The 21,287-nt window shown below is 38.7% G+C and overlaps 1 protein-coding gene across 4 annotated transcripts in view; it reads right to left on the bottom strand.

The window, feature by feature from the left end:
• NPAS3 (neuronal PAS domain protein 3) overlaps positions 1-21,287 on the bottom strand; it is a 799,363-nt gene that overhangs the window by 674,952 nt on the left and 103,124 nt on the right. For 3 of the 4 annotated variants that reach the window (XM_032481854.1, XM_032481855.1, XM_032481856.1), the window contains exon 2: positions 20,090-20,179. The exons of the other annotated variant lie outside the window; for it this stretch is intronic. In XM_032481854.1, the coding sequence (XP_032337745.1) occupies positions 20,090-20,179 (90 nt within the window). The remainder of the gene's footprint in view (positions 1-20,089; positions 20,180-21,287) is intronic. 4 annotated transcript variants of the gene reach the window in all.

Below are 21,287 nucleotides of genomic sequence, written 5' to 3'. Positions count from 1 at the left end.
AAACGTTTACAAAAAACAACTTCTTCGTAAGGTGCAACTTGGAATATTTATGGAAGCTTGATTTATGCTGTCTTTAAAAATCACTGCATCTTTCATCCAATGAGCTCAATGCTCTGTAGAATACATTTTCTCCCCAAAGTAGAACAATATAAAATAGAAAGTAAGGCAAGAGAAAGAGAATTTTAACACAGGGCACAGGAAAGGGCATCTCCGGAAGACAGTGGGCATCAGCTAAACGGTCAGCTGACCAGGACTCATATTTCCAAATGGTGACACAAGTGTATACACAAAGCTTGCTCCAGCATCTCCTTCATTCAACTGTCACTTTCCCAGCAAGTTTTTTTTCTGGCCACCGCATTTAATGCTGCAAACCCCACTCCCATCTCTGGGACTCCTTAGCTCACTTTCCTGCTCATATCATCTCTACAGCCCTTCTCCCCCTCACATGTATTCTTCTAACCAATCCATTTGCTTCTTGTCCGCTATCCCCACATGAATGTACATACCACAAGGGCTCACACTTTTGCCCCTTGTATCCCCCAGTGCCTGGCACCTAAGAGATGCTCAATAAACAGTTATTACACGAATGAATAGAAATGGGCCTCCTTACCCCAAACATCCAAAGTCCTGGACCTCTTTCTGTGTGTGCAGTGAATTTAGAAACACTTGTAGAATAAAAATATCACACACCAAAAATAGTTCTTATAAAGTTATAGACACTTGAAAAATAATATCTGTCATATATATTCAGTTGAAAATACTTTTCTGTAAGTAACACATTGCTTTGGATTCATCAGATAAAGATGAAAGTCAAGAATTTTGCCAACAGTGCTTCTTGCTAACATTACTGTTATGCCTTTCAGCTCAGTATATTGTATATGAAGGCTATCTTGTTAAAACAACTGTTGAAGGCAAGTCGCGTCATATCAGCCACACTCTGTACCCGACGGGAACTCAAATGTTCCAAACTCAGTGTTAATGTAACCCTGCTGCTCTGCTGAGCTAAGGCAAAAATCAGTTTTTCACTGCCATTTAAGGCTTCACAAAAGTACCGCATTATCTATATGTCTTCCAGAAATGAAGGAAAGCTGAGGTGAGGATTATGTTGAATCAATTTAGAAAGGTAAACATTGTTAACAAATACCATAAAATAACCCAGTAGATGATTCCAATCTCCATTTATCAACTAACACAAGGTCTACATTCTTCTTGATACAACTAGTAACAAGGTGTCCATGGGGAAACAAAACCCCCACCCGAGGGCTCTCTGGCTCTGCAGCACGAGGTCTCCACTTCCTAAGGCAGGATTCTCGTGCAAGGCCCTGTGCAACTCTACAGTTCTCCTTTACTTCTCTCTTGGGATGTGAGGTCTTATTTTTGTTTATCAACCTCTATTCATTACAAATTGATGACAGAAGATAAAGACCCTTTTTTTTGGTTTTTGAGGAGCACTGAGGGAGAGGTAGCAATAGAAAGAGAAGATCAGGGTTTTTTCTCTAAATGCTATTTCAAATCTACCGAGAAATAATTATAGAAAATATTTTAAAAATTGCCTATCATAGTACCAAAAACTGCATGCTTGTTTCACTGGCTGAGGATATTAAAGACCAATTCTGACTATTATAGAAACAAATACACAGAGTTGTGAGAGATCTGAAAGCTGATTTTTTTAAGTAACTCAATCTGATTCCACCAGTTATTAAAATACAAAGTTAAATCTTAATGTTAGAAGTTAAGCACAGTACAGATTCATATGGACTCTAAACACAGCTTACTAAAGGATTAATAAGTTATAAAGTTATTTATTAACATTCAATAAATCATTGCCTCCCTAAACAAATATTTTAGATAAGTTAAATTAACTTATGGTTGAATTTCTCCATTTTTGCCAGCTCAGTGGCAGATTTTTAGCATGAAGGATGAAGTCTTCCAAGTATTTCTGTGACTAATAGAAGCTGCTATGCAATGTGTTCCAGCACCCCGCAAAGACTGGCAGATGGACCAAAGAGACCAGAGACCGTGGCAAGCTGGACTGAGGGAACCCAGCATTAGTTGTACTATGGTGATAGCAGCTTTGTGAACAAAGGTAAGAGAGAAAACACAGCAAGTGCGGGACATCTCTTAGAAAGGAAGGTCATAAAGGATTTTAATGATACAATTAATTTCTAGGAAATTAAAAAGAAAATGATCTCCAAACAGAAGAATAAAAGTATTTGTTAAGTGATGCGAATAAGCTGCTTAACATATTGCTAATAATAGAGTCAGGATTCCTTTCAGGACACTCACAGTCCTGTTCTTTAAACTTGTTGAAGATACAGAAGTACCTTATCAAGATCCTGGTAACCCAGATAGTCTTTAGAAATCAAACATAATTTGTTGCATTAAGTGCATGAAACCTTAAAAGAGTCAAGTCAGAATTCCTACAAAAATGAGTGTACAAAAACTGTCAAGATTCCTACAAAAACTGGGTTAGTGCTAGGATCCTTGTACTCCAAAAATTAACGTACCCTTATTATTTTAAAAGCTGAAAACATTTGCTTACACGATAGTTAAGAAGGGCCTATATATTGAGTAAAAAATAAAATACGACACTTCCAAGTCTAAGGAAATTATGATTAAAATGGGATTTTCCTTCACTATTATTTCTCTAGATGGAGGTAGGAATCAATCTGATAAGGGTGCGAATCTTGAAGTTCATAATCAACAAATGAGAAAGTGTTATGGAAAACCTCCCTTCAACATGGTGTCTGTCAAGAACTGACTACTAATCACAAGGCTGGTTCTGTCATTAGCAAACACATCTACATCGTTGTTCTCACGCAGAGATCTGTCTTTAAGAAACGGTATGCCATCCCTGCCTAATCACCTGCAACATGTACGTATTATGTTTGATTGGGACCTTGATTCACTGGCAACATTTACTAACAAACAGAGCTGAAGGTCAGTATTTGCTGATCACTAGTTTATGCTAGCCATCCCTATCCTATAATGTCACCTTGTGTTTGTTTCTTAGATAGTTAAGATATGGCTTAAATGGTGGCCATTTCTTACAATATTTATTTCATCTCTGGAACCATTTTGGGCTGCCTATTTATGCCCTAAAATGTCTGCTATCTGATGAGTTCTTGGTGCTCTATAGATACACGTAATTTTTTAAGTATCTCCTAAGCAAGTCCTACTGAAGAATGTAGGTAATCAGGTAAACCACATCCAGCATACTGGACCTAGAATAGAGATTCTCAAACTTCTTGGTCTACAAATCACTTTCATGAGTCAGGAAATCACATGATCCATCTATCCAACCTCATGTTCACACAGTAGCCCTCAAATACATCTTGAATTAGTCAATGCTTGCACAAATACAAATTTACATAGTTTTCTCACTTCTTGATCATCGTAACAGCCTGTCAGGTGGCCTGTTTCCCATCCACTTCTTTCAAACACAGAGGCTAGAAAAATCCCACACTCCACTATTCCTCAGCTCAAATCCTTCAGTTTATTGAAACCACATAAAATGTCAAGTCCAAATTCCTCTCTTCTCCTTCAAGGTCCTGTAAAGCCTTCCCCTTATTTCTAGTAAACTTGGAACAGAAACTCTTATTTCCATCTTCTGTCGTATACAAACATGGCTTGTTCATTCTCATTCAACAAGGGTCATCTTAAGTTTCACCCTCCCCCGAAAGAGTTTCCCAGTTCCCCATACCATAGATGATCTTGTTCTCCTGGACTTGCAGAGAACTGAGCCAACTGTACTGTTCTTAAGGCACTTAACAGTCTCCATCTTCCAAGAAAAGCACTAGTCCTACTCCATCTCCTTACCCTGATTTAATTTCCTTTATACTACAGAGCACTACCTTTTCAAAATCATGTATCTATGCACTGTATAACCTCCACAACTGAGTATAAACCCCACGCTGCAGGAACTCTGGATGCCCTGTTTATCACTGAATACCTAGGGCCTAGGACAATGCCTGGCACTTAGTACGTGTTCAGTAAATATTTATTGAATCAATAAATTATTATATGTCTTAGGTCTATTGATGGCCTGAAATTTCCTTGAGGTTGAGGAATATCTACATTTTCTCACAAAGAGACGAAAGTATTTCCTTGACAAATGAATATTTGTTCCTGAATGGAGCCAAACAACTTTCCAAGTGACCATATCCTCCCCTAACGTATTCCATTTTCCCCAAAACGTTACCAAATTGTCTAGTAACTAAGATGGAATATTAAAAGCCAGAAATAATGTCACCATCATTTAAAATATCCTTGTCTAGTGCATTCTATTTTCTGTTGGGGTGTAACATAAAAGTCTTTTTAAATTGCAGAAATTACTAGGAAAATTTAAAATTAAAATACATGTTTTTATTATATTTTTTATAGATTTTTTTATAACTAAAATACGAATTACAACATGGATCACAAGTAAGTCTACACAAAAGAATACTGTGTCCCAAGGTTCCTACCCTATAAAAGCAGACTGGATGTTGAACCCACTACCTACCATTTCAAGAAAACCAAAGGCCTCAAAGCACTGGCTCTGTACATACCGTGGGCACGTTTCCAGGTGGCAGCCCGGCCAGTTCCACCCTGACCCACGGGATCCCCTACTGTCCCAGCTCTCAACAAGGATCGAGGTCAGATTATGTTCTAGCTTTGTGGTGCAGGTTACCTAACACATGTTCACTTGGAATCTGATCCAAATGAGATCCTGAGTCCCCTGGGAAAGAAGACAAGTGCAGTAACCCATACTGCTCTTTAGACACTCAGCATTTTTCTACTGTAAGGAAATTTCATATGTTATATTAGGTTTGCAATTTATTATGCATTTTGCATGCACATTATGGGTTTGTCTAAATTTCCTAATACGGTGATTTCTAACATTACTTTGAATAATAACTATCTAATCGAGAATACTTCCTAAATGAAATTTTAAATCTTTTTTTTTTTTTTTGGAGGGGAGGGTTCCCATCAATTAGTCCAGAACATTGCAATTAAAGAGAGGATACTAATATTTTCCCCCTATTTAAAAGGAAAATTAAATCACACCTTTTAAAAGATACCAATATATAGGATCTCTTCCTCAGAAATGTGATGGAAGAATGTGGTTTACAGTTCTAGTGAGCACACAGCAACTTCACAGTGTACTTCTTATTCAAATTTTCAGAATAAATTTTTAACAAATTTCTGGCTGTTATTATATTGACTAGGCTGCATGGGATTAACAAGTGACACAAAATTAAGACTCCAACACTCTTCATATAAATTTTGTCACTTTTGTGGTTCATAAATGCATGACATCAAGTAACAATGGCATTAATCCATGTAATTAAGGAAATTTAAAATTAATTATACATTTAAAACATCATAAAAGGTGTATCCTTTAACTATTGCTCTAGAATGAGGATAAGGAGACAGATTTGCATTACTGTTATTAGCTGTTTTAGTAATTTTAATTATTGCACTTAGCTTTCTGAACATTTCTGTATCTCAACATGATTAAAAGACAACTAAAAAATTTGAACTTTATGAAAACTTTTGGAATTGCCTATTTAGCTACTGAATTGGGTTTCTCCTAAAGACTCATGAACAACCTAAATCACAGTTTACCTGCATCTTTTTATGATCATATTCAGTGTTGACCTAGAAATGTTTGAGAGCAGAAAGCTGTCCTTTTCTGTTCAGTCTCATCTGTCTTTTTTTTTTTTTCAAGTTCTGTGCATATTCTTTGATGGAAGCTCAAAAATGATGATGACAATGGTGTTGTTCCAAACAATGATACACCACTAATTTCCCATGAGGTTCAATGGTTGGATCAGAATCATTTAATAAACAGCAAATAGATCACGCAACAACCTTCTGGGTAGATGTCTCATGGGGGCAATACGTACCCATTAGGTGATAGGGACTAAACCTAGGAAAGAGGATAGATGCTGAAATTACTTCTTTTCAGCATACACTGGACCAAAAATTCACTTTCAGTATGCTGCAACTGTCTAAATGCCATATTAGAAAAAGACTGCTGAATCTAGATAAAAAATTAAGCACTCATATTGTTATATACTTCAAAAAGTTATTATAAGTATGCTTTAATGTATTTATATCAGCATAGCACAAAGTCTCTCTTGGACATTCTTTGTACTTCATCATCTTAAGTGTCTTTGCATTCCCACTGTGCTTAACAGTCACCATTTAACTCATTGGATAGTTGTAACTAGTCCAGCACTGCATGAATACAGGACCAGGTATAGAACAAAGAATGCAACTTCAGCTTCCCAACCAGCAGGCTGATGCTTTAGACCCCCACGCCATGTGCTCTGATCATGAGTGATGGAGTTGTTCCGACTGCAAGCTACTTTCAAATAATGATCCACGAAGTTAATCAAAAGAGCTTCCCTGTTCAATATTTACCTGTTACTCATTGACAGCCACTGTCTGCATTGCCATCTAGAATGTATAGAATGGGATCAGGAATCCTGAGCTCAAACAGAACCTGAGTGCCTCGCTGAAGTACCAGGCACAATGAAAGCCGAACTAAGCTACTCTTCAAACCGCCCCTGACAGTACAGATGTCTGCGTGAGTTCCATAGCAGCAACGCATTGCTCCTTCCTGGATTTGGAGGCCAAATTAGTTGCTGATAAATGGAATGAGAGGAAGAACAATCATAAGGAAAAAAAAGATATTAGGTATCAAAATATAAACATGGAGGGGAAAATAGTAATTTCCTGTTCTAGGGCAAAAAAATAGTATTTCCTTCTTGATGTGATCTCCTTGCTTTTATGTACTAGGAAAGTCATATCTATCCTGAAAATTATTTTTCTCATTTTAATACACATTCAACATTTTAAGCTAAAAAAATAATAAAACATTGATTTTTTTGTGTGTTAGGTATTTATATGCTGTTTGTCAGTCTGTCAATCAAATGTACCAAGAATACTGACCAGACTCCATGCCCTTCCCTGAAGAGAGACAGGTAATCAGACTGATTATAATACAATTCTCCCCTTCTATTTTTTAACCATCAGCTAGAAAGCAAGGCTTAATATGAGACCTTATTATTCTTATTATCCCTGCAGCTTGGCAGGTTTGAACATGGCTGTTTACAGGAGGAAGTCACTTCGAATGTTAATCCCCTTTAACTTTTCCTGAACCCTTTCTTTGGAATGGTGAACATTATTTGAGCACTTAGTATGTGCCAGACACTGTTCTAAGTACTTTGCATGTATTAGCACATCTATTCCCCATGATAAACCCTATGAGAGAGATTACTGTCTTCATTACTCAGATAAGAAAAATGGGGGACAGAGAGCTGATGTAACTTCTTAAAGATCACTCAGCAAAAATACTAGAACTAGGGTTTGGATACATCAGTCTCCATTGCAAGCCTGTGCATTTATCCACTACACTGAAGTTGCCTCTAACTGCATTTAGCACTACTGAGGGGTAAGACAATCACTGGCCTTAAGCACCTTAAGGCGGCTTGTGGAGTGAATGAATTCATATCTAAGAAATTTGCAAACTTACTAAGATATTACCCATACACACACAGGATCTTGTGAATTTATGTCATGCCTCACCACTCAGTTTGAGTTCCTAGAAGGTATATATGACTGGGTGCCACCACACACGTGATTCAGAGCACATGATGCGTGAGGATTCCATCTTGGACTCAATATTGACTTCCCTGCCTTCTCTACAACTTCCCTATATCCACCCCATCAGGAAATCCTCTTGATTCTTCTTTCAGAATAGGTCAGAATCCTCATTCTTCTCACCATGTCCACTTCTATACCATCAGTATGAGCCACCTTGCTTATAGTAACAGTTCCTAAGCTAGTCTCCCCTCTTTCCACCACCACCAAACAGACTCAGGTTTATGTGGCTTTCAACATTTGCTGTTTATTGCCCTGTCTCTAATGCCCTCTAACTTGGAGGGTAAAGACTTTGTTCTTTGCTCATCAACATATCCCGAACAACAGTTCCTGGTTATAGAAGGTACCCAATTAATGTGTGGGATTAAGGGAGAGAATCACTGTGGGTAAAGCAAAGGCACAGAGACAGTGCATGTGTTGTACCTCACAAGAGTAAGTGGACATGTTTGACAGACAGAAGCAGAGAGCTTGTGCTGAGAAAGATCTTGCAGGAGGCGGGGAGGCTGAAAGGCAGATGAGAGCAAGACTGATGGGTTTTAAATACTAAGCTATAGGAACCATGTGGTAAGAATGAACAGTCAATTATTTATGAGCAGGAGATATGTTAGAAACACTATTTTAATTTGATAACTATAACGTAGCCCAGAAAGGAAAATGTGTGCCTGCTTGTAGGTACTTTGTACACAGTAGACTCAGGTATTTAACTTTATAAAACTGAATGAGAAGGGAAATAAGACAATTAAACAGGAGACTCGAACAACCTACCCATGAAAAAAGAGCTTAGAGTAGGGATACGGAAAAAAACGAGAATTACTTTAAAACCATGCTACAAATAGGATATTCGAGACTAGAGAGAGGTAGAATAGAAGATGATTACAAGAGTAGCCTGAATGACTAGAGAAATTTAGATAAAGCAAAAGAAGTGCAAGGTAGGAGAAGAATTTGAGGAAGATGTGGAGTTCTGTTCTCGGGGAATGACTGCACTGTCCTGGAGAGCGCCCTGGACTGGGAAATCAGCAAGGTTGTACTTTACAGGCAGGCCACGCCACACTGCTACCGTGTGAAACTCTTCAAATCACTTAACCTCTATGACATTTTTTGTCTGGGATTTTTTTTTTCTTGTTTGGTTTAAGATTTTTTTCCATGTAAAATGGAGATAAAACACAGTTTACTGGGTTGCTCTGAGGATTAAATGGAAAGTCCATAGAAGTGCTTGCAAATTTGTTGGTCATTAGAGGTAGAGGTTGATATAAAGTGGATCACAGGTAGAAACACCAAGTAGTTTGGAAATTCAAAACTTGGGTTTTGGAAAGAGGTAGAACTTGAGATTGAAGCTTAGGATTCATCCATTTCTGCATGATAACTGCAGTGTAAGAACAGATTTCCAAATGCCCCCATGTTAGTACACAGCTGTGCAAAGGACACAATGTGTTTTAAGTAACTAATGCTCAAATATAACAAAACTTTTCACCTCTACAGGTAAGGCTTTAAGTTTCTCAGGGTCTTACTCTTTTGCAGAAATAGATTTCAGTAGACAACCCTTCAGTAGACGATGAATGTTACTCTGAGGAAAACTGTCATCTTGCTCCAAGGGGCCACATCACTCTGTTCACAGAGTATAAACTGCTGGGCTAGACTCACCCGGATTATTCCACTATAGTCACCAGATTAAATCTTATTAGATGTGTAAATTGAGCAACTGGCCTACCCTCTCTGAGCCTTCATCTCCTTGAGTGTAAAGTGAGTGTTTTACTTACTTCAAATGTGGTTATTTGGGTCAATTACCATAATGCCTAAAGACCACAGAACACACCATAGCAGAACACATTACTTCCTTTCCTTCCGATTTCAGTTCATCAATTCCTGCATCTACACTGCTGTATGTGGAAAACCAGCAAATACAGAAGCAGCAATGGTGAAACTGACACATAAGTTCACTGTCTAGAGTTAAAACGTTTGTCCCCAGAAGGATCAGTTTTGCCTCACAATGAAAGGCCTCACCGTCAATGAGTATTTTTCCTTTTCATGGAAGAATAAATGCAGCTGTATTGTCTTTCTCTCAGTCTCGAATCTGGAGGACACTCTGTACCACAGCAATCATCTGCCCTGCAAATTCCTCCTAAGCAGAGCTAATGAAGGCATTTGCGGTGCAAGTGAACCAAACTTGCCACTAGACCCTTATAAAAATACCCTGCGTAAAACCTGCTGGCCTGTCATTTTAGTTTAGTCTTACCTTCCTCAAGGCATTTCACAAGTACGATAGTATTTTTAAGAAACACCATTCTTTATTCCTACTAGCCTCATGTAAATTGTTACTAGCTCTGGGCAAGCAGTGTTTAGAGAAGAGGGTTAACAATCTTGCCATCGGATGAATTTATTGATCGTCAATTTTATAAGAACTCAGGAATTCCTCCTACCCTCCACCTTCATCCCCAATGGATGTGTCTCCAAACCTCTCCTTTTAAAAAACATGGTGACATGAACACCACCACTTTCACTGACATTAATTCAAGACTTAGACACCTGATGAATTTCTCCAGGGGATGAGAATCAGAGCTGCTGCTCATTTTCCCCCTTGTGAGCCATCAGGCAGTTAGGCAGTCCCTGGAAAAGCATGCTGCTTCTCTGGAAGTGAGCAAAGACCGCCCTGTTACTACAGGTATCCCCCACTTTTCTAAAGTTTGCTTTATACCACTTTGCTTTCGTGAAAGACTACATTAGTGCCTGTTTTTGCTAACTGAAAGAAATTGGAAGAGGACTCTCACTTTTAGAAAAAAGGCAAAAGTGAAAATAGCCTTCAGCATTTGTTTTGCGGTGAACTGTTAGAGAGGCAGCTTGCTCCCCGAGCAGTCTGAGGGGCACCAGCAGGCCCTTCCCCAGGAGCTATGCTCAGCCTCTCTGCATCAAGCCCTCATCGCTTTCAACTGTGTCTGTGAGCATCTGTCTTCATCTCAGTTTATTCTGTATATCCACAAGCAAAATGTGTCCTAACGTAACTGCTTCTTCACTTTACCTTATGAAAAGCTTCAGAGGAATGCTCTACTTTGTAACGGTGGGGAATTCTGCACTATAAATGTAGTTCTTCACCAGGAGATCCAGCGGGTGTTCAAAGCACACAGAATGGGAGACTCTGTACCCAATAGAGCCATGCCAACTCGATTTCACTCCTGAAACAGTTTCATTAGTAGAGCTGGAGAGTGGAAGTAAACAGAAGGGTCATCAAAAAGATCAGTACCTCTTCTGGTTTCAAGGCCAAGGGATGCAACTGGCTGTGACTGTCTCTGAGCAGCCCTGATAGGTGACAGTCAAGGAAATGAAGCTGCTATGAAAGCTTACGTTGGGTGAAATGCAAGCGATGAGAATTGCTAGTGAGAGAAACAGGCCTCTCTTCATTGGTACCTAGTGAGAAAAAGCAAAGAGTGAGGCCCTGTATTTGATCTACTGCATTTAGTATGCAATTAATGCTAGAAAGGCAGGGAGCCTTTATAACTGAGCTGAGAGAAGGGAAGGGAAATCAGCTTTTAAATAAGATACAATGATAGTCCACTTAATCACATAAATATCAAGCACCCAGCTCCAAAGAACCCTCACACTGATATGTGAATGACAAAGGTCTCAAGTTTGCCATCAGAACATCTCCCCAGAATGCTCTCCTTACACTGAACCAAAATCCTCACAGAAACCCGACTTCTCTCTGCTCTGAGAACTAGATCAAAACATCTCAGTGCTGAACACGGTAAGCAGAATTCTCTTTTTAAGCAACCTAAGAAATGATGCAGCAGAAGTGGCCTGTGAGAGAATGAGGTTTATAAAGCAGCCAGAAAACTCCATCTAATCACTTAACAGCCGCTTCTCATACACGTGCATATTCTGTTCTAAAAAAGCCGTTTCTTGAGCCCATGACACCCTCCTCACCATTGGCTTTGTCCTGTAACTTTCTACCTCGAGTCAATGATGGACTCTCTTGATAACAATTGAGAGGACAGAGAAGGATTTTTCTGCTGAAAGTTTTATCACTAGTTCTTGCTGGAGTTCTGTTTTTTTTTTTTTTCCCCCAAACAAAAGAATTTAAATTCCCCACACAAGAAAGTAATAAAGTTCAGAAAGGAGATACCAACTAGGAAAAGGAAAAAAATATGTTATTTAAGAAAGCAAACCTCTGCAGCACATAGCTTCTATATGGAAGTTGATTACCTAGTTTCCAACTTCCCTTAAACAAGTTGTTTGTGTACAAGTTCTAACACTTGGCCCCAGGTATTTCCCAGCTGAGGCAGCCTGTGAATGGATTCACAAGGAAAAATCTATACATGTGGATACGTATCTATTAAAGATGATATGCATCTAAGCATACACAAATATGATGGACATCAAACTTAACAGCAGCTACCTATGGGTGATGCAACTACAAATGACACTGATGCTTTTTTCTGTTTATATCTAATTTACGTTCATATGAATTTTCTAAATGTTCCAAGATAAAATGTATTGCATCTCTATCCAAAAAGAGTGTGCCCAAGAGAAGACAATATAACTAATTTAGGAAACACCCCCACACACACCCCCGCCCCATCCACCAACCCAGAGACATGGCGTTGGGCCAAGTGAAAAGTAATTCCAAGAATATCCCCTCAACACCAGTTGATGGCCTATCACAGTGCGTTCCGTAAGCTCCAAAGTAACACAAATCCAAGGTCATTTACTGAGCAGAGGACAGGGAATTCCCTGAATCAATAAACACATGGAAATAAAAGTTCAGAGTAGGGTAAAGTTGAAACCATAATCTCTTCCTCTTCGTTGCTGGTAAGACTATTAAGGGATGTATGTTAACTATGTATATATCTCCTCATTAAACTGGATAAAAAATCCTGCTCCATTTTTTTCTACTGTAAGTTTATACATATTTTTAACACAGATCATAATACTTTAAGTGGCATTTCCATAGTATTTTTAATTTATTTTTCATTGGAAATTGAAGAATATAGTCTTCCTAAGGATATGAAATTCGCCGGTGTATGAAATAAACAGATCCTGAATATCCACTGAAGTTCACAATTATTCTTTATACTAGGATTCTGTTTTGAATGCTATTACAATGAAAGTTCTTGTATATTAAATAACACATGTTACTGAACAGCAAATTTAGCACACAATTCAGGATGTGTTACTTTAGGAACTTTTAAGTTCCTCAACATTTCCATAGTCCTGATTGCTCATCTTGCTGGAGGCTGATTATTTCCATTTTGCAAACAAGAGTTCTATGAGGTGAACAGTTGTATTCTAAGTTAGATGAGTAAAAAAGTACTACTCAGTGAGTTTTTATCTAAGCCAACCACCAGAGTGTTTGTGATTTAGACCTTAGGCTCTGAAGTCAGACAGACTGAGGTCTAATGCAGGGGTCAGCAAACTTTTCCTGTAAAGAGCCATACAGTAAACATTTCAGGCGTCCATCACCACTACTCACCTCTGTCTCTGTAGCCCTAGGTGATGCACAAGTGGATGGGTATGGTAGTGTTCTAAGAAACCTGTTTACAAAAACAGGTGGGGGAACAGGGAGTGGATGGGGCCTGTAGCCATGGCTTAGTGATGCTGATCCTAACACCATCATATCCTAGCTTCTGAACCCTGAGTGAGCTACTTCAGCTCTGTAAGCACCTGTTCTCTTCTCCGTAAAATGGTGGTAATAATCATACCTAGTGCCTTCGTTCATTGTGAAGACTTTTTAAAAATGTATGTTAAGCCATTAGCCCCCTGCGAGACATCAGTATCTGATAAAAGATTAGTAATGGTAGTTATTGGTATCATCATCATCACATTGATCCTCCAACAACTGAGACAGTTTTCACTTTTACCTCCATTTTACAGATGAGAAAACAGAAGCTTAAAGAGTTAAGTAACTGAGCGACTGTCCCACATCTAATAGATAACTGTGGGGCTAGGATCAAACTCAGATGCATTTCTGGGAGGTTTAACCAGCTCTAGCAATGATTAAACACTATTACGTGGACTTGTGGCTCTTCTTAAGTTACCCACGGTCCAAGACTAGAGCATAACTCTTCCAACTCTAAAGCATAAACGAAGTCCAAAAATTCACTAAGAGACACTTATAAACTCAACACCTGGAACAAGCTGTTCTCAAGGTGAGGAGAATTTATTAAAACCATAGCTTATGTGTAACTATAAGGTCGCTGTATTATTTTTAAAGCCTGGGCACAAGCACGTTAGTCTCGGCACCTCTCTGAAACCACCCGGTAGTGATTTTGAACACTGTAGTTGAACAGCGTGCCGACAAAAGGTTCATTGTAGCTCTGTGCCTTTCACCTTGACCTTTACTTTCTGTTCTCAGGTTTCTAGAGTTCTCATACACACTGCAGGTGTGTCACTAACCAATTATTTTTAAAAATCTAGGCAGCCACTGCTCTCATAATGAAAATATACACTCTGGTGAAGCCAATTAATATTGTTTAGTTTTAAATCACGCCTCCTGTGCCTGTCCATTTTTACTCTCTGGCACTCGTTTATCTTGAATTGTAAGTGGCCTGTGAAGAGAAAGGCAAATATGGAGTACCTCAAGCCAGGAAAAGCAATGAATTTGTAGACAGGTCCTCCAAGATGTTTATAAACCGAAAGTAACTTCAAACTAACACACAGCAGGATTGCACATTCTTTGATACAAGGCACACTAAATAGCCATCTAAACAAAGGAGAAGCTGAGGCCGTGAGCCACTCCCACAGTTTTCCTGCCTCGGGTCTAAGCTACTTTCAGAGCTGTTCTCGAACCGTGCAGTCTGTGCCACACTCTCCTGCACTCTCAACAGGAAGACGGTCTACAGGATGCCTTTGCTCCCCCTTCCTCTCGAACCTCACCTCCTGTCACCTTTCCCCAGCCTGAAAGGTGCCATTTGTGATTTGCTACTGGAGAAATCTCTCTCGTTTAGCCCAAATCACCACTTCCAGCAACCATCCCCCAAGTCAAGTAGCTCCTCTACCATGAAGACCTCAGGGCCCACCTTGACTATTAAAAATAACCCTTTCATGGCACCACTTCCATAGTTTGCACACATCTCCCCCGAGGCGGCTCTCATATGGAGCCCCAATTACTTGTTCACATCTCAGGCTTCTGGAGGGCAGGGGTTGTTAGTCACTTCTAAGTTTGTGTAAAACAGCACCTGACTCGTGGAGGAGTTAAATATATTTAAGTGAATAAGTTAGCTCCTTTTAAAGCTAGTTTAGCCCTAAACAATATACTTTCATGCCATCCACATTACCAAAATATGCTACTTCAAGTCATTTATAGGCAGAATTATTGGTGTGATGCTAAAATTAACTGGGAGAAACCACCAGAAACCATGCTGAGGTCTGAGAGGCATGACGTGGAAATTAGAATTGAGATGTTGAAAGGCTTGCAGCAGTTCTTGCTACAAAGTTCAATGTCTGTTTAACACGCAGATTTTATTAGAGCTCTTTATGAAGTTCACTGTCTATTTTTTTCTCAATTCTTTGTTATTTACTGATCCAAACACAACTGGCATAAAGAATTCTAAAGTCTGTGAGGTGGGGGAGGGAGGCGCCAGTATAATAGAAATCAATCAGGTTAAATAACCAGCAAAAGAACTTGCTGCTGCCACGGGGGCCTCCTTGACCTTCAGCACAGGTAACCATCTATCCCCCAGCAGCCTGCTACACAAGGCACCTGTCTTGTTCGCCTTAATTGGCAGGACAGGTGCAAGTGGTTAGCTCTCTGGCACAACATAGTTTCTTGCTTCTTCACCGATTCTCCTCCTTCTCGTTCCTCGACCTGGTTAATTCCTTCTGTTTTGAGTCCAAATCCTGAGTAGGAGAACATCCTCCTTCTGAGAAAAGGAGAAAACGTCACCCCCTCGCCCTCCAGGCCCACATTAATTCCTCCAATCCCTGTCGTGGTGGCTGAAATTATTCTGTCGGAGGAGACTCCCTCTTTGGTTTGAATTCCTCACGGAGTCGCTTATTAAAATGTAAATGGCCTTGAGAAGAGTAACATTAGCAGTTAAAAACATCTGATCACAATGAGGGGGTAGAGAAAAACGCACCCCACCCCCGCCCCTAGGGGGAAAGGCCCCAGGCATGAAACACAACCCAGGTATCCAGGTGGAATGAGTTTCACAGAGGAGGAAGAGGCTCAGGATGAACACAGGCAACAAAGACAACCCTCCCAGGTTTGCCAGCATCCCCTTCTGTTTAGGTGATAGCTGTCTAGTCAATCACAAACACCTTCTCAATCCTGGATGCATTTTGAGACTAGGAACCCGGGCTAAACCCCTTCATTTAAAACAGATATATTTCAGTGCCTATCGAAATGGCATAGCATGGGCTCAGTAAGTGTTAGTAACTTAAGTGCCAGTCTCCCCAGGCTCAGCCTTAAAGCTGTGTTCAAGAACAGTCATTTCAGGGATCCCTCTACAGTAGTTCCCAGCCAGATAGCTAAACTGCGACCAGTGCTGAGGTGATAAAGGCCTTTCTCAGCTGACTCTTTCCTACCAAGTTATCTTTCCTATCTTTCCTCATTCCTCTTTCCACACGAGTGATTTGATGAATTTATTGCTACAATTCTATTTCATGCCCAAAGTTTTCTTTCCTCTAAATTGCATTTTCTTTTCTTTAAAAATAAAGCTATCATAGTTATTATGGGGGAGACGTCTTTTTTTCAGACTCCGTATTGCTTTTACTTTTATGATTGAAAACAGAAAAGACAACTGCTTTAGATGGAGAGAACTCTGGCATCTCCCAATTAAATCTACCTTAGTGAACTCACCTGTAAAACCAGAGATACTATTACAAACTGTACAGAGAGGTGAAAATGGACAGAGGGGCCTGGAACCTAAGTTTCAGTACTTAGCAAAACGACAACATAAACGTTAAAAAAAAAATCTGTAAAATATTTGTAATGTGGTTAATGTTCTTGAAAACACTTTTCCTATCCTTCGCCAAAAAACTATCACCATTTACAATTTGAAGTTTTAAAACTGGGTGTGTCATAATCATTTCATGTAAGAAGTTAGGGTTAACTACCATTATTTTGAAATCCAAAGTTACAGACATTTTGAAACGATTAGACTTTATATTCCTGTGCATTTTAAACTCTCAGTATTATTGAAGTGATTTAATTATTTGAATAATTCCCACTAACATTTAAATGCAACATATAAAAGTGTTTTAAAATGTAAAAAAAAATCACAATTATAAAGCCATAAAATTACAGGTGAAAGAAATACTACCACTCTTAAAAGTGATGTGCTGGTAAACATTTAACAGCTTGGGTGGGGGCAGGAAAGCACCTGATTTACAGCATTTTCCAATTTCAAGTTACCAACATAAGACAGGGATCACAGAGTGGGAGAGACGTGCATTCAGGCAGTTCTCGCGAACCCATCCAAGTTGGCTCCAGCACATACTAGATATGCGAGACCAGATAGTGTAGCCTTTTCATTCCTAAATCCTTTTCACAGACTGACCATCTCTTTCTTTACAACCCACCATATCCTGAATGTTTAATAAGGTTAACACCCACAGGTTACTATGTGTGTATGCTTACCTACCAACTGTTAGAGCTGTCAGAGTGGCTTTCAATCTTTTTTTGGATATAAAACACAGAAACACATTTTACCGCATAACCCACCCCATGTACAGCCATATGTGCAGTTTTAGGTAGACATCCACACACATGTAAAAACCAGAAACCTCACAAAATGAAACGCTCTTTCTAAGTGCAATGCACTATAGTGTTCTATTCTCTTCCATTTCACTTTTAGAAATCTGATTTTGAACCACTTAATTTGATTCATATCCCACTATTTCGGTAGGGCCCCCCAAACTGAAAAACAGTGCTCTTCTAGGCGCTAAGACCACTGAAGATAGGATTGTAAATTGTTTGCCTGGAGCCAGCCCTATGTCTGAGGCCCAGGAATGTTACAAACCTGCCCAAATTTGCATTGCCATCTTTGATAAAAGACCCCTCAAGGCAGGTAATATTCACTACATGGAATCAGGATATTCACGGCTTGACACGGAAAGCTAGAGCGTCTTCTAAGACAGCCACCGCTTCACCAGGAATGGATGGAGAATTTTTTTTTTTATTGCACTAAGGACATGACTGATTGAAGTTTGGCCCTTTATCCACTGTGGCCTTATGACCAACCCTGCCCTCTGCCTCAGATGACTGGGCAAATCTGCGTGATAAGCATTTCCCTATTATTGATAATGTTCACCCCTCAAAAGTTTTGAAAAGATGCATGTCTTTTCCACAAAGCACTTTTCAGTCGTCTAGGGAAGGGAGGTTTATAAATGCTGCTTAATATTAAATACATAGAACATACATATTTTTCTATATGTTATACATTAACACCAGCTTTCCAATAACCAGAAGCCAAATTTTTAGTTGGAGAAAATACTTACTCAGGAAAATAAAATCGGGATCCACAGCTTTTTCTCCTCAGTATGCTCATGCACCACACGCTTTTTTTTTTATAAGCGCTATTAAATGTAAACTATAGTTTCAAGACAACCCAGATAAGCATCTTCTCTAAAATACACACCACCATTAATCATCTCAGTGACAGTGCTCCAGTTTAACATCTTGGGGATTTCCTCCCCTTCTTCATCATTTATTTGCCAATATTTCCTTGTTATGAATATTCCCCTAGTGACTTTGCCCGGCAGTCACAACCGTGCTGCCTACTGTGTCTACTTTGACTGTAAAAAACACCAATTCTTAAAAACACAAGCCCTTCAGACAATACCTACGGTCAGAAGAGAAGCGTTGCTGTGGACTGAATTCCCGGGGATCCCACCCACTCTCGAGTTTCTGAGTTTCCGCTTCCGCTGATGAACCTCAGCCTTTAAAAAGGGGGGGGTTAGGAATGTCACGTGACACTGGCTTAATTACAAATGAACAACAGCTGGTTGTTGGTCTCCCAATACTTGAGCGGTTAACAATCAGCTGCTCTTAAAGGACCCTCTTATTATTCAGCAAAAGGCTTCCTCGAAGTATCCAGTATCCGTGAATCACAAAAAAGCCACAAAATTACTAACGAATTACAGAAACCTGACCACCAAGAGCCTGCATAATTAGGACTCACAGATAACAAGAATTTTCAAAAATATTCATCAGAAACAACTTTGCATTATAATTACACCAATTCTGATGAAATGACTAACACTATCTTGGCAGCAGAATCTCAAGAAATAAAGCGAGAGATAAGTAAGTTGCAAAGGTACAGGACAGAGTCCCCGCGCCATCCAGTATCCACTCTGTGTCCATTTCAGAGAGCAGCCTCCATGGGCCCCAGGTTTCTTGATCTTGTATAAAATGGAAACCATGAAAGAAAATGCTCTACAACCAACTGGAGGAGTAAATGAGAGCAGAACTCACCAGCTTGTATTCGGAAAGAAGGTTTAAGGAAAAAGGGTACTTTTTTCAGTAATGAAATTCTACTGCAAATGAAGTTAAGAGTTTGAAGACAAAAGCCCACCAAAAGTATATCTGCAAAGTATATCTAGAAAGGATAATGCCTTTAGTGAAATTATGCTTACCTTTACATTTTCTATAGGGAAATTATGCTTACCTTTACATTTTCTATAGGGAAATTAACTAATTAATTAAAAGTTAATGTTGCTTCCATCAGTATTTCATAACTTTTCTGGAAAGCATAAATTTTACTCTTTTGGGGAAGACTCCAATTTAGACTATTGCATTAGGCAAACAGAAACAAAAAACTTTCTTCTTAGCAAAAGCAATACACATCAAGCTAAGATATATTAAAATGCCTTTCCTCCCCAGAGCAGTGTTTACTTCAGTGATAGTAACAACATCTCGTTACCAACAGTGCAGATTCTGTTAAATAATGGACAAAGCAAATGGCAGCAGAGGTAGAGGACTCAACTTCAATTTAACTGTCCTGTAAGGTACATAGTAATTAGCTGCAAAGCTCTGAAATCTTAGCTAGCATGTTAAGTCTGCTACATGACAGTATAATTTGACTTCTTAAAGGATTATGCAAATTACAACTCATCATTCCATTACTGGATTGAAAAAAAGTGACAGCTAATTTATACATAACACACCTTTCAAATCCCTAAGATGTGTAGCACCTGTGCAATGTATTTTGCTGAGATTTTCTTGCATATAAGTACTTGTTTATTGCAATATAAAGAAGCTTACCTAAGAGCTTTAAGACAGTCATTTTTTTTGAAAACTTTTAGACCACAATTTCAAAAGAATAAACATTTTTTCTGTATTGATTTCAGAGGCAAATTGTTTGGTTGTTTGTTTGGTTGGTTGGTTTCTTTTCCCCACTAAATTAGAGAAATATAAGGCTTCAATATAAGGATATTTCTGAATAGCTGGCAACCACAAGCACTGATGCACGAGCCAGAAGGAAGACTCACAAAGATTTCAACATACTTCTGGTAGGTAGATTCACAGTAGATTCCGTCATATCTGTAGATTTTCCTACATTCTGATTGGTTGGGCAGAGGATGCTGGGCAGTTATTCTGTAGAGGCATCAAAAACAGATAGACATGACTAGAGGTTCTCTACAGTCAACTGGAATGCAGGATAACAAGTATGTTGAAATTTAATATTATTTTGCTTTCTATGCTTTTGAGCTATACACATAAAGCAACGTTACATACATTTTAGAACATTAACTTCCACTTTTAGAAACCTGCAGCCAGAGAAAACTTTTTTTCAGTTCTTCATCAGGAGAAAAAAATTTTTTCTTTACTTCAGAGTCATAAAAGTGGAAAGAAAGAAAAACATAAGGTCTAAGGCTTAAACTCACTCTACAATCCCCATGATTATGTTATAAAGGAAATGTTAAAAACAAATGTCATTAGTGTGTTTGTTACAGGATTGTTATTAATTCAATCATGCATTACCATAGTAGGCAACTGTAAATTAGCTGTAAAAACTTAGTAAAGTTAATATATTTTTCAGCTTTACTCAATTTATATAGAGTTGGTATTCTACTGACTTCTAAAAGGATATGATACAGCTTTACGAACTAAACCCAATTAGGGATGAAAACACTAGCGAGACCATTGGGAGCTCCGGTTAGATGTTAACAGGCACCTGAGATGAGCTGATAACAGTGGCTCCAGGTTGCTTGGCAGTTAAGGCAAAAGGGGAAAAAAGGCTTATACAAATTTCATCTGTGTTACTAAGGCATATAAATTCATCTGAGACTCCTTGCATTATATAGACATAAAAATGCTGAGAGTTTTCTGACCATATCCTTCAACTCAAAATCTCTTTATTCAGGAAAAAAGTACTTAAGGAATCTATCATGTATTTTAGAGGAAAGTAATCTAATGTAATCAATGCACAGCATCAATACAAGCACCAAGCCCTTCATTCTAATACCTATTGGAAAAGGTAACATAATTTCCAATCTTTAAGTATATGTATATTTAATATCTTCTTAATTATTCATTAAAACATGTAATGGGTTCATGATATTTTGCAAAAATTCAGATGATTGTTTCCAGTTTCTGTAAAGTGGAGTATTAAGTTACTTAACATTTCTTAAGGCCCAATATATCTAAGGACAATACTTTAAAAAATATAAGTTCTACTTTTGAACTCTATTTAGATGCATTC

This window comes from Camelus ferus, chromosome 6 (assembly GCF_009834535.1).
Source record: "Camelus ferus isolate YT-003-E chromosome 6, BCGSAC_Cfer_1.0, whole genome shotgun sequence".
Classification (NCBI taxonomy): Eukaryota; Metazoa; Chordata; class Mammalia; order Artiodactyla; family Camelidae; genus Camelus; species Camelus ferus.
The sequence above is the reverse complement of the archived record's forward strand: the minus strand, read 5'-3'. Positions and strand labels throughout refer to the sequence as shown.